The following is a 12,472-nucleotide window of genomic DNA, read 5'->3' as shown; positions in this document are numbered from 1 at the left end:
TTGGGAAAGCAGTTGGTTACACCCCCCTGATCAATAAGACCCCCTGATCTATTAGAGTGAGCATCTATCTAAAGCCAGCACCATGGCTACCTGCCCAGCACTGCTGGTTTCTCTGGAGGCTAATAAGGGCTAGACTGGTCAATCCACAGACGGGAGATCAGAAAGAGCTGGTTGAGGTGTAGGAGGGCCAATAGTGGCTGCTCATCCCTGGCCTGTGTGTGACTCAGTCCTGTTGATTGCCACCGTCTTTCGGATGAGACGTTAAACCGAGGTCCTGACTCCCTGTGGTTGCTTAGATCCCATTGCACTCATCGTAAACGTAGGGGTGCTACCCATGGTGTCCGGGCCAAAAATCCCCAGCCTGGCTCTGGCCCTTGGTCTTTAATTGTATTCCATCAATCCTCACCTCTCGTCAGTGACAGCCAGAATGTGATGAGCGTTCTGCCACATACTGGCTGCCATGCGTCACCCAGGATGGTGCTACTTACAGATGGTGGATGTCATACCCCCCCCCCCCCCCCCCCTTTCACCACACACACACACACACACACACAGACAGAAACACACTATGTTAAGCACCGTCGTAGTCTATATGAATGCAATTATTAGTGTGAGTGTGATTAGCCATTACAAGTGAAAACTGTATTTTCTGACATCAAAAGTGGGCGTGTCCACCTAGATGTATGACGGGTAGATGTATGACGGATGTTACAGTCCACTGGGTAGGCTGGTAGACTGATCTATCCAGCACACATCTAGGTGGACCACCCACTTGTGATGTCAGAAGAGGCCGATTTTCAAAACGGCTTGTAATGGCTAATCACATTCGCACCTGGTGGTATAATTTGTCACCTTTAAAGTTGAGTTGTTAGAGTTTCTGTTGACCAACGAACCACCATTCGGTGTGTCTCTGACAGGAATCACAACCCTGCTGTTCAGCAGTGGCGTGAGGGCCTAATACTAACCCCTCAGACGGGGAGAGTAAAGGACACCGTGTGGCAGGGACATGTTTATAATTTACCACGAGGCTCCGGGACAAAGGTTAGGTAGTGGCAGGTACATCTGGGGAGAGACACAGGCGTCGGCTGGTACACCGAGGTAGGTTAGCGTCCTGTTCAGAATGTGCCGCAGCGACACGACACCGGGATACTTGTAAGGATTTAGGAGGAAAGAGAATGGAGTAATTGGAACTTTAGTGATGGAAATGATGATGTAAACTTAAGTAAGGAATTATTTTACTTTGTGAAAAAAGGCTACACAATGCTAGGATTACTCAGAGAAGAGTATTATTCATAGTCCACCCCGGCTCAAAGCCTGGACCTGACGTAAATGGCAATACATCTTTTGCAGGTTGTTGGACAGTTTTGTTAAAGGTTCACTAGATACATCCATCAATGAAGAAAAAGTAAAGGTGTATCCAAGACTCGATCTGATGAAACAGTGTCATGCGATGTTTGTTTCTAGCTTTGGAAAGCTATATTTTGGTGACAAATCAAATTTGTACTGCTGTCCTCATCGAGCTGTTAAATTGGAAGTACACACAGTTAAGGGGTTCAAACATTTCAAACATCTTGTTAAATTTTTTTTTTTTAACATTGCATGAATCCTTAATTGCAAAAATCTTTTTGACAAATGAGAGGGGAGAGGTCTTTTAATTAGCGGTGTTAGACATGCATTTTTACTTAAATTAATTGTACAACACATTAAAATATGAATCTGTAAAGGGCAAATGGTCAAATGACAATACACTCAACAGCAAATACATAAAAGATTGAGAATGCAAAATGTAAATTAAAGAGTTTTAATCAAAGCACAATCCAGAATGTAATTACAGATCCCAGGGTTAGGGGTAAATATACTGGCTAATAATTCACAGGAGAACTAGAAGTTGTTACAGGCAGAAAATAGTTAAGCATTAGAAAATAAAAAAACACAGGGAAGAGCTCCAAACTCTCTTCCATGCAAACACACACACACACACACACACACACACACACACACACACACACACACACACACACACACACACACACACACACACACACACACACACACACACACACAGATACACACAAACAAACAAACCGGTACAATAGACGCAAAGATTTGTTTTAGAACAGTAGAAATAGACAACCTGAGGTGTGTTAAATTTAGCTGACATCAAAAGAAGGGGAACCCTTCATTCAAGACACTTGGGGTAGATTACAGTGTCATCTTTTGATTCTTAAATATTTTTGGTATTAAAACTGCAGTATAAGTGAATTCCATCGCCATTCTTATCTTTTGAGGTGTTATTTATGGTTAACTATCAGCAAATCAAGAAAAGTCCCGGAAAATGTAGCAATTTATTATCTATCCTTATGGAGGGAAGTTCTGCTGGCATAGCTGGTGTTCATGCAAATATTGTTATCCCTAAAATGTTCCCTTATCCTGCTCATTTGAGATAGTGGATGAACTCAGTCCAGTATCATGTCCTGAGGATCTAACATTTTTCTGTATCTGATTTAATGCTCACTCAACAAAGGATACAATATAAGTACAAATATTTTGGATGTTCCCGAGGACTGGGTCTAGCCAGGTCCTGAAAGCGACGCTCACGCCAATATGCACAAATAACCAATAACTGAAGTCACGCAATAGAGCGTAGTCTGAACTTAATTATTGTTGTGTGGTTTGCGCCGTAAACACCAACCAACTCACAATACAAATGTGTCACCCAACGTGGTGGAAAAAACACTGGGGGTTGGTTTGCTGCATGGCCAGCACATTTGAATCTTGCAATGCGATTGTAATTATATTTCATAATGTTTTTCAGCAATAAAAGTAGAAAATGTTGGATTTCCCTGGATGTTGAATCACAGCAGAAAACGATAGGCTTTAGGCATCAAAGGTAGGGCATTCATGTTCTCATATATATTTGAGTCATCAATACGCAGAGCTGCAAGGCAAACGGCCGGTGAAAACATTAACATATATTTCCAAATGTTTCTTTTTGGACGAACTTCAAACTTAGTTTTTTCCGAAGATGAAACATTTGAAAAGCCAAAGAGAACTTATTTAAACAATCTCCAGATATCCTATAACCTTTTTAATTCCAGCCCCTCACAAAAACATCCTTGTTTTCGTAACCTTTTATGAAAATCCCCAGAAGGGCAGAATCAAAGCGTCCTTTTAACCTGCCTCTCATCTTTCCAACACTCTGTATGGTAGACACAATACTTGTGAAAACGCATATTGCATTGAGATTGTTCAGTGTTCGACTTTGCAATTTCTCTCAACCTTAACGGAATCAATCTCGTACTCTCCCTGATTGAAAAAAATATAGATGGCAGTAATGTAATAGCAATATGATAGGACAAGGAAGCAACTGTTGGCACAGTCAGCTGTAAAATATTTCTTGAAAGGGCAATCAATAATGATTTAAATTGGCTAAGAACCATTTAACAAATATTTCTGATGGATGAGGCTCCTCAGAGATGCAGTTATTAGTTATTCAGTATTCCGTTTCTGTGAGAGTACAGAACTATCAAAGACATAAGAAATATAGCGCTATGTAGTGCAGACTCAAATACTGCCTAGTTACTTTCTGATAGAATACTTATATATACATATGTCTATGTACATATATGCATATTTAATTTATGCCCAAACACGTTCCAATTTCTGTACATGTCTGTCTTATACAGTAACAGGCATAAGCAAGCGACACTATATGTTTGATCATAAACTAAATGGGAGCATCTAGTCTAGTCTGAAGTGAAAGTGAAAATAACCCCTATAATGCAAAGTTGTGATAACTCCCTAAATAAAGATGGATATTTTGCGATGAAAATATTAATAATACAATAACAATACAAATAAAATAACCCCAAAGCAAATTTTAAATCAGGCTATTTCTTCAAATCGGCAATGTAGCAGAAATCAGTAATACCTATTATCAGACACATATAACAGTTAAAGAGCATATATTAGATCCTAATCAATACAGCTTTTCTTCCTATTCCTAAATTATTATATTCTGTTTTTGGAAACATGCTGAAAGCCAAGAGCCACTCAGGGAGCCACTGAACAATCTCACTTAATGTATGGCAACTCAACATATATATAACATATATATAAACATATATATATTCAACATATTTAGTGATTTACTTATACAACTATCTATGTCAGTACCATTCAAACAATAACAAAAACAAAATATACAAGAACACAAGAAAATGAACACTTCAAAGTCACAGCCCCTTGAAAAGGAAAACATAACCCCACCCAAAGTCAGAATCCAGTGTCGATGCAAAAGACGCTTGGCACTTTCTGAACAACGTCAAGCTTTGGTACGACTAAAATAAAAAAGGCAAAGCCACCCGAATAAACAGGAACATTTAGGAACAGTTTAGCATCAAATGCCTGCAGCTCACTGATCACAAAATAATAACGGTTTTAATTCTAGAGACAGAGTGAGCGTTCAGAATGAACTGTTACGGCCGAGCTATTACTACCACAAAACTCTTGTGCGTCACCCTCACCTTGCTCTTCCTCTTCTTGTCCCCTCCAAAGAAGGTCCCGATCTGATCCATGAGGGTGGGGGTCTTCTTTTTTCCTGCCCAGCCCGAAGGCTGCCTGAGCGGAGCTGCTTGCGGAGGCCATGGTTATTAAGAGTTGAAGCTGGGGGGCAGTTTCTCGGGAATAAGCCAAACGCTTGGGTTCTCTTTATCCAGACGACGGGGTGAGAGGCGAAGGATGCGAGGGGGTGAGTCGGGCAACGGAAACGTAAAAGGGGAATGCGAAAAAACAAAAGGCAAAAGCTACTCTAGGTCCTGCTCAGGGCTTTCCGAACCGCACTCTGAACCCGCTGTGCTGTGCTCGTGGATGGTCTGCAGCTCATCTGACTCGGAGGGGCGGTCTTTGAAGGTGTTGTCCTCCCGCCCCGGCGCATCTCGGGAAAAGAGGCGGACCAGGTGGGGGCGTGGCACTGCGCCCTCCGGGTCGTCCGCCTCGGAAGGGGGCCTCGGGGTCGGCGGGGCCCCTCAGCGCCCGTGGCGTCAGTCAACCGCTGGCCCCTCCGAGGACGTGGCCATTGTTCTGGTTCACATCTGCCTCACCCAGGCCTGTGCACAAACAAACAAGGGGTCATCTATGGCCGGGCAGAGAAAGGGCGAAGGGGGTTGGGGGGGAGAGGGATGGATGGAAGGGTGATAGTGGTGGTGGTGGTGGTGTGGTGGTGGTGAAGACATGGCACAATGGAGTCCTTTGACCCTGCTCTTTTTCCGCTACAGCAGGGCACTGAGGCGCTTTCACCCCTTGAATGAACTAAACCCTACCTGGTAAAGGAGAGGATTCACACTGATGCATAGTGTCTATGGTTGTTTGTCATCTCCCTTGAAGCCCCCATGACTGTTCGTGGTATGGACGGTTTTGTGGCCATGCCATGCATGACTGTAAGGTGTTACTTTAATAATTACAAAAGTTATTACGTATTATGGAACAATATTATAAAGGCTGAATCTGCAGTTGAGGGGTCTACCTCGAAAGTGATGATTCAGAAATTCATCTGCAATCGCTGAATGGTTTCACACCTCTTCACAACTTCAACTGTAGGTTTTATCGCTCTTTGTGTCTGGCAGGAGGTTCTGAACGGAGAATTACAAGATGTATAGCTTATTTAATATGTTACAGAAGCATTCAAAACAGATTAGAGAGCAGGATGGTCATTGACGGTAGGATCTCATGGTTTGGTTTGTTGTGTGGGTCATTTCCTATAGTTATTAAAAATATGCTTAATAGGCTGCTAGGCCTTATTGTATGTAACCCGAACATCAACCAATAGGCGAGCCAATTTCTTGAAATAGCATTAATTCTATGGTGCTACATTTCATACAACGTGGGAGACATACATTGCATTGTACATTTGGAAAGGATCAATGTCGTTGAACACTGATATAGCCTAATCTGCCCATAAGGCTCTGCAATGTCCGCTAAGTGCCATGCTAGCTAGCTCCCACAGTGCAGGGCCTCCAGAGCATTCCTGTCCGTAAAACAATTAGCACACTGTACAGGCCAGCAATGCTGTAGCGCTCCACCGGGGAGCCCGAATGCTAACGTTGGCCTTGACAGAGGCCTATTGTCTGGGCCTGCATAGTTTTGACTGGCGAACAAGGGGCACCAGTGTCACTAAAATAACTCCTATAAGTATGGATTTTCAGCTCCTCGCTCAGTGAGATTCATCTGATTCCTGTTGAGGGCATCGGGAGGACGGTGCTGTCTGTGGAGTAGGGGGCACATCCTTTTTCTTCGATGTCGGTTTATTATATAGAGGAAACAATGGGACGACTTTATATCTTGATAGAATGTTCACTTACAATTGTTTGCCAAAGTCAAACGATTGCTTTGAAAACGTGGAATCCCAGATGTTAGTGGAATACCTGATACACTGTAATTTAAGTCAAATTTGTGTTTTATGTGACATTTCTAATTGTAGTACAAAGTAAAGCACTTTCTTAAGCAATCAACTGAGGCTTACGACACATATACACACACACACAAACAATCTGAATGCTAAAAGCTGCCATCAATCTCAAACTTTCATGATACATTCGCGTTTACGCAGAGGGCAGATGAGAAATAGTTCAACTAAATGTCATGATTTATATTTGCTTTTAAGCGTGTGTCAATCACACATCAGAGAGTACACAACAGTGAAAGACACCTCAGGAAGATTGAGGAGGGACAAGAGAGAGAGAAAGATAGAAGGATAGGAATTGAGTGTAGGGCCTTTGAAGCGCTGCGTGTTGTAATAAGCTGCCAGAGAATGGCCTCCACCTGGACAGCCATCTAATGACCACTTCCCCTAATGGATACCATGAAGACCCATTTAGAATAGTTAAAGTGATATGTACCCTTAATGCACGCCTTGCGGAAATGGCATGCATTTATGCATTTGCACTTCCTGCGTAACTCATAGCAGCAACAATAAATAAATAAAAAATAGGATTTGTAAAGGTGGTATGACGGAAGTTTAAATTTTGATTTTTTTCCTGGAAAACACACAATACTGTGTGCACAGGACACACAGTATTCTTTGAAAAGACGTGTTGAATGTAGCTCTTTGAAGGAGGCTGAGTGCTACGTTTAGATAGATTCCATGGTGCTCGGTTTATTGACTTAGTTAAAGTTAGTTAAAATGGACTTCATATCTGTGTTGTAAATTGGCACAAGCTTACTGTCAACGCCAACGAACTAAATCCTTCATATTTCAATGAACATATCGTCTGACCCGTAGAAACGCTCCATCACCACAAAGCATTACAGCAGTCTTAAGTATCGCACTGGTCTCTCTCTCTCACACTCTCTCTCTCTCTCTCTAGAACTCCCCCATCCCGCCCACCTCCTCATGTTTACTGTGTCTCAATATATCTACAATCTGTCATTATGTTCCCTATCTACTAACCCATAGAAACGCTCAATCACCACAAAACATTACAGCAGTCTTTAGTATCTTTAGTATCAAACTAAATCCTTCATATTTCAATGAACATATCGTCTGACCCGTAGAAACGCTCCATCACCACAAAACATTCTTAACAGCAGTCTTAAGTATCGCACTGGTCTCTCTCTCTCTCTCTCTCTCTCTCTCTCTCAGTCTCTCTCTCTCTCTCCTCTCTCTCTCTCTCTCTCTCTCTCACACTCTCTCTTTACAAACTCCCCCATCCCTGCCCACCTCGTCATGTTTACTGTGTCTCAATATTTCTACAATCTGTCATTATGTTCTGTATCTACATCCAGAATACACATTATTCATGCATCCACCATGAAGGTTTGGGTGTTTTTGTTCTGCATTCTGCTTGAAGGAAATTGGCACATTCCTTTTGACGATTGGTTTTGTCAAGATGTCCTTTTGTTGTATATATTATGTAACAACAGAGGGACTCATTCCTTTGAATTGAATGTGTATGTTGTGTTCCTTCATTCCCCTATTATGCATCCTGATTAAAAACCTTGCAAAGGAATATCTCTCTTCCAACATCTTAATCTCTCCCTCACCCTCTCAATCTCTCCCTCTCTCGATAAACTAAGATATAACAACAGACCAATGGGTCAGATTTGAGCAAAAAAAACAAAGAAATGAGGAATCGATTTAATGCAAAGCCTTGTGGAAATTGCATTTGCACTTGTGCAGCTCAAGGATTAATAAGTTATTAATAGGCACTTCCGGTGTTTGTCTTTGCGATCCATGTGTTGATTTGGTTTCAGCGTCCAGACTAACAAACTGCCGACCCCTAATGGCTGTGCTGTCAAGCCGCTGGGCAGCCTTGGGAGCCCAATGTGCTGTGGTTTTTAATTACACCTGGGCCAAGGCGGCAGGCCCTCCCGGGCTGAACGGGGGCCATCTTCATGCTTCATCTTCACAGGAGTCCTTAAACAAAACGCCTTCTATTCAGCCATCCACCATTACTTGATTCTCTGTCTCTCGATCTCCTTTTCTCTCACTTTCCCCCCTCTCACTTTCCCCTCTCTTTCCCTCTCACTTTCCCCTACTCTTTCCCTCTCACTTTCCCCCTCACTCTCCCTCTCACTTTTCCCCCTCTCTCTCTCCACCTCTCTCGCTACACTTCTCTCTCTCGCTACACTTCTCTCTCTCGCTACACTTCTCTCTCTCACACGCTAGGGATTGACGATAGTTTGGTTGAACTGTTTGGTGATCGTGAACTGACAATTCAACGAAGCAATACAGTTAAATGTTCTGTGAATATAATATTTTTAGTGCGTTTCTTGTTCTTTTCGATCATTCGTTGAATTGTCAATATACATTCCGAAAATCGTAAATTGCCACAAACCTCCCGCACCACGTAGCTCACGCACACACCGACACGTCCTCCCACAAACCCCATCCAACTTAAGTGGAGACATGTTTACTATTCCAACGATCGATCCATCGCTAAGCTGATTGATGGAGCTCCCCAATGGACCCATGCAGCCTATCCTTTCCAGGAAATCTTTCCCTCATTACAAAGTTTATCTTTTTCCCATCCTTCAGACCTTATTTGTCAGGAGCATATGGGAGGGAGCCAAAAGTCTTGTCCAGGGAAAAGGCAAATAAAACACGAAGGAGGACGGCTCAAAACACAAACATTGATGGAGAATACCCTCTCCATGTGATGGCAACCGATACTCCAGGCTTATGTGATGAAGGGGTGAAATGAGGGCAGGGTTTGGGGGGGGGGGGCGGACAGAAAGTCGGTCAATGATACTACATGTTTTTGTTCTTTGAGTGCATAGTTCTTCATTGCATACAGATTTCATGAAAGAGCCTCTACTTTGAAACGATGGATGGCTTTCAATGCGGAGGTCCCCCATGCAGGCAAGAGCTGTGAGTGAAACTAAAGGGCCGCTTATCGAACCGAGCGTCATGTTTTGTTTTTCTGTCCCCTTTACATGGGTCATACATGGGTCATCTAGAATGCATCATGTAATATTGCACTGTGTTATAGTGTTCGGATACTTCCCCGTGCTTACAATGGCCTCTCCCAAACACTGAGATTTACATTTAGTGCATTAAGCAGACGCTTTTTTTCCAAAGCGACTTAAAGTAAGTAGGTGAAACAATAAATCGCTGTTGGTACATTAAAGGTGTTCATAGAACAAAGTGCAAGTACTAACAATCGCTAGGCTAACCCATTCCCCGTGTATAGCAGTGATAGGTAGCTACTGCAGATGATACACAATGAAGTACTAACCATTCATCCTTGGCTTGGAGACCTATAAGGACAGCAAGGTCGGCACATGCAACCCTTGCATCAACCACATTGCTGTGTGCCATAAACACTCTTTTCAAGGTCTCTGACATTTATTGATGTTGGATAATACTGCTATGAAAACTCAACTAAAACTGTCTCAGGCCATGGGAAATGTCGAATTCTGCCATTGCAGATCAGATCTAATTCACATTGACAGCCCGTGAGAGCAGGTCAACGACGCTCCCTGTAGTGCAGATTTAGAGTGAATATTTATCTTGCTCTGATCAGAGCGAAAAACAGAACAAAATGTCGGCACTCCACCACCACTGGCCTCTGCAGCTGCTTTGCTCCACCACTCCCTGGCAGCTACAAGGGGGAAGAAGAGAAAACAAGTGCTTGGCAAACCCTCTGTGTTCTCTGCACATGTCTACCCCCCCCCTCCCCCCCCCCGGCTCCAGTATGTGTGGTTCTGAGCACCAGCTTCCGAGAACAATGACAGTGGTGGGGACTCATGGGAATGGGAAGTATTTGTTTGGGACAAACAAGAAGAAGAAGAAGATGAAGAACTGCAAGTATGTGGCCGCTGATCAGATCCTCCCACGCGGAACCCGGCAGAATTCATTATGTATCCACCAACACCCACTGGACATCGGGGGGGAAAAAGCGCCCCTCTGTCTCTGACGACCGCATCAGGGCATTCAGGCGAGGCGTTTTTCCCTGTGGAGACAGTTTCACTGGTGGGGAGATGAACATCTGCAGCACATGTGGGACTAGGATTGCTGCTTGATTTCATATTTTTGGTTTTACCCCCTGGTCTCCTGCCACAAGCCAGTGTACAACCTGTCACCATGCACTTTCTCTTCCTCACGTCAAGCAAGGTGTGTCCCATGCCCGATGATGAAACAGGATTAACGGATGAAAAAATGTCAACACTAAAAGGGTAAAAGTTCTGAACTTGATAAAGTTCCAAATTATTTTTGACACAATTGTACTTTTAGCATTCAAGCACAAATCAGTTAGGGCCAAGAGAGAGTAGGTTCCGCAGTTTGAGTAAACCGGAAAAAGCAACAAAATTAACAACGTTTGGACTAATTCAAGTTATGCAGAGTGCAGATAAGTAAAAAGCAGACAACCGTGACAGCTGAAGCATGGCTGTTTTTCATAAACCCAACTATTCTAATCATGATGAATATGTCAATCAATGTTTTGGACGTGATCAAATTAATAAATAGATAACTGCTGGAACTGCTTGTTGAGCCTTGGGGTGCAACGCACCCCAAAATCCTGAGTCATATCCCAATGGTGGAGGCATTTATCCTCTGAGATGCAGAATTCTGTCAAATTCTGTCCAAGACAGATCAATTAGTGGGCTGCTAGACCCCCTAGGACTAGGGTCTAAAACTGGCAGGTCTTTGGAAAACGAAAGATTCTAAAGAGGCTATTTAAGACACACACTTTCATCCCCTCTATTGTTAGACTGTTTCTACTCTTTAAAAATAAATTCAGATAAATGTGGAATGTCTGGGTTACAACATGCATTTCACTCATCATTCAGGGTATAATATCAAGAATGAAGAAGCCTAGGATCATATGTTTGCAACTGGTTGCTTGCAAAAGAATATGCAAAAAACTAAAATCTATGACTAGATTGGATTGCATTACTTGATCTTGGAAAACCTCTGTCTCTAAGTTGAATACCAATGGCCATTAAAGAGGGCACTTTAACAACCCTATATGTTGACGGCTATCTTTTCTGATCTGTGAAACTTTCCATATCAGATCCCAAACGCAGGCAGATTGCGAGCTGCCTACATCGCTCGGCCCATCAATCCCACTGCAGCGCTGTCGGGACAATGGAAAACTCAAAGAGGATCGCGGAGTAACTTCTGTCCACCACAATGGTCGTTGTCAAGCCAGGGCACAATGCAGCTTTATGCTACGTCCCAAGCATTTCTCTTTTACTCTCTGAGCCACGCTTTGTCTTTTCTCACATTTCATCCAACAGCTGTAGCTTATCCAATCAATAGGTGAGAGGTATAAAGTGCAAACAAGACTTTCATTACTCCACTTCCTTCATTGTATTAATATCAGTGGGCGCCGTGACTTTAGGTGGTGAGTAATGCCGGGTTTGCGGGTCTGCGGGGTGATGAGCGAGCCGGGGCAGGGAGGGAATGAGCTCCTCTTTGAGGATGGCGGTGGTGTCATCGCTCTTGTCCTCAGGGACCTTTTCTCAGCCAGGGATGCTCAAACACACACACTAAAACAAACACAAGGAAACACACAGTGTGTACCCACACACACACACACACACACACACACACACACACACACACACACACACACACACACACACACACACACACACACTCAGAGCCAGAGGGCACGAATAACGTTGTCGTAAATTGTGTGCAAGCAGGACTCCTCTCTTCCAACGCTGCGATTTTAAGGATTAGTCCAGAGTCCCTGGTGTCACCGCTGGTGAATGAACCGCACATCCTGGGAGTTTAGGCCGAGTGTGAAGCACTGCCGGGTGACAACACTATTACAATTCCCCCTTGACTGATTCTAAGATATCTGCACCGTTGACACGGAGGATAAAGGACTTGTTCTGCCGCACAGTTCAATAACAACCCTAATGCTTCCCCAGGGCACAACAACAAACAAATATTTTAGAGCAAATCTCACAGACGCACGCACATTTACACACATACGCATACACACACACGCACACGCACACG

The 12,472-nt window shown here is 43.4% G+C and overlaps 1 protein-coding gene across 1 annotated transcript in view; it reads right to left on the bottom strand.

Annotated features, from left to right (window-relative positions):
- Window positions 1–12,472, bottom strand: part of LOC115554623 (myelin basic protein) — a 47,950-nt gene that overhangs the window by 9,237 nt on the left and 26,241 nt on the right. Inside the window, 2 exon segments of the mRNA XM_030371413.1 lie at window positions 4,527–4,598; window positions 4,600–5,108. Of these exon segments, the coding sequence (XP_030227273.1) occupies window positions 4,527–4,598; window positions 4,600–4,647 (120 nt within the window). The 5' untranslated portion in view covers window positions 4,648–5,108.

The sequence above is a fragment of the Gadus morhua genome, chromosome 11, assembly GCF_902167405.1.
Source record: "Gadus morhua chromosome 11, gadMor3.0, whole genome shotgun sequence".
NCBI classification, from domain to species: domain Eukaryota; kingdom Metazoa; phylum Chordata; class Actinopteri; order Gadiformes; family Gadidae; genus Gadus; species Gadus morhua.
Note: the sequence above shows the minus strand (reverse complement) of the source record. Positions and strands in the feature narration are given on the sequence as shown.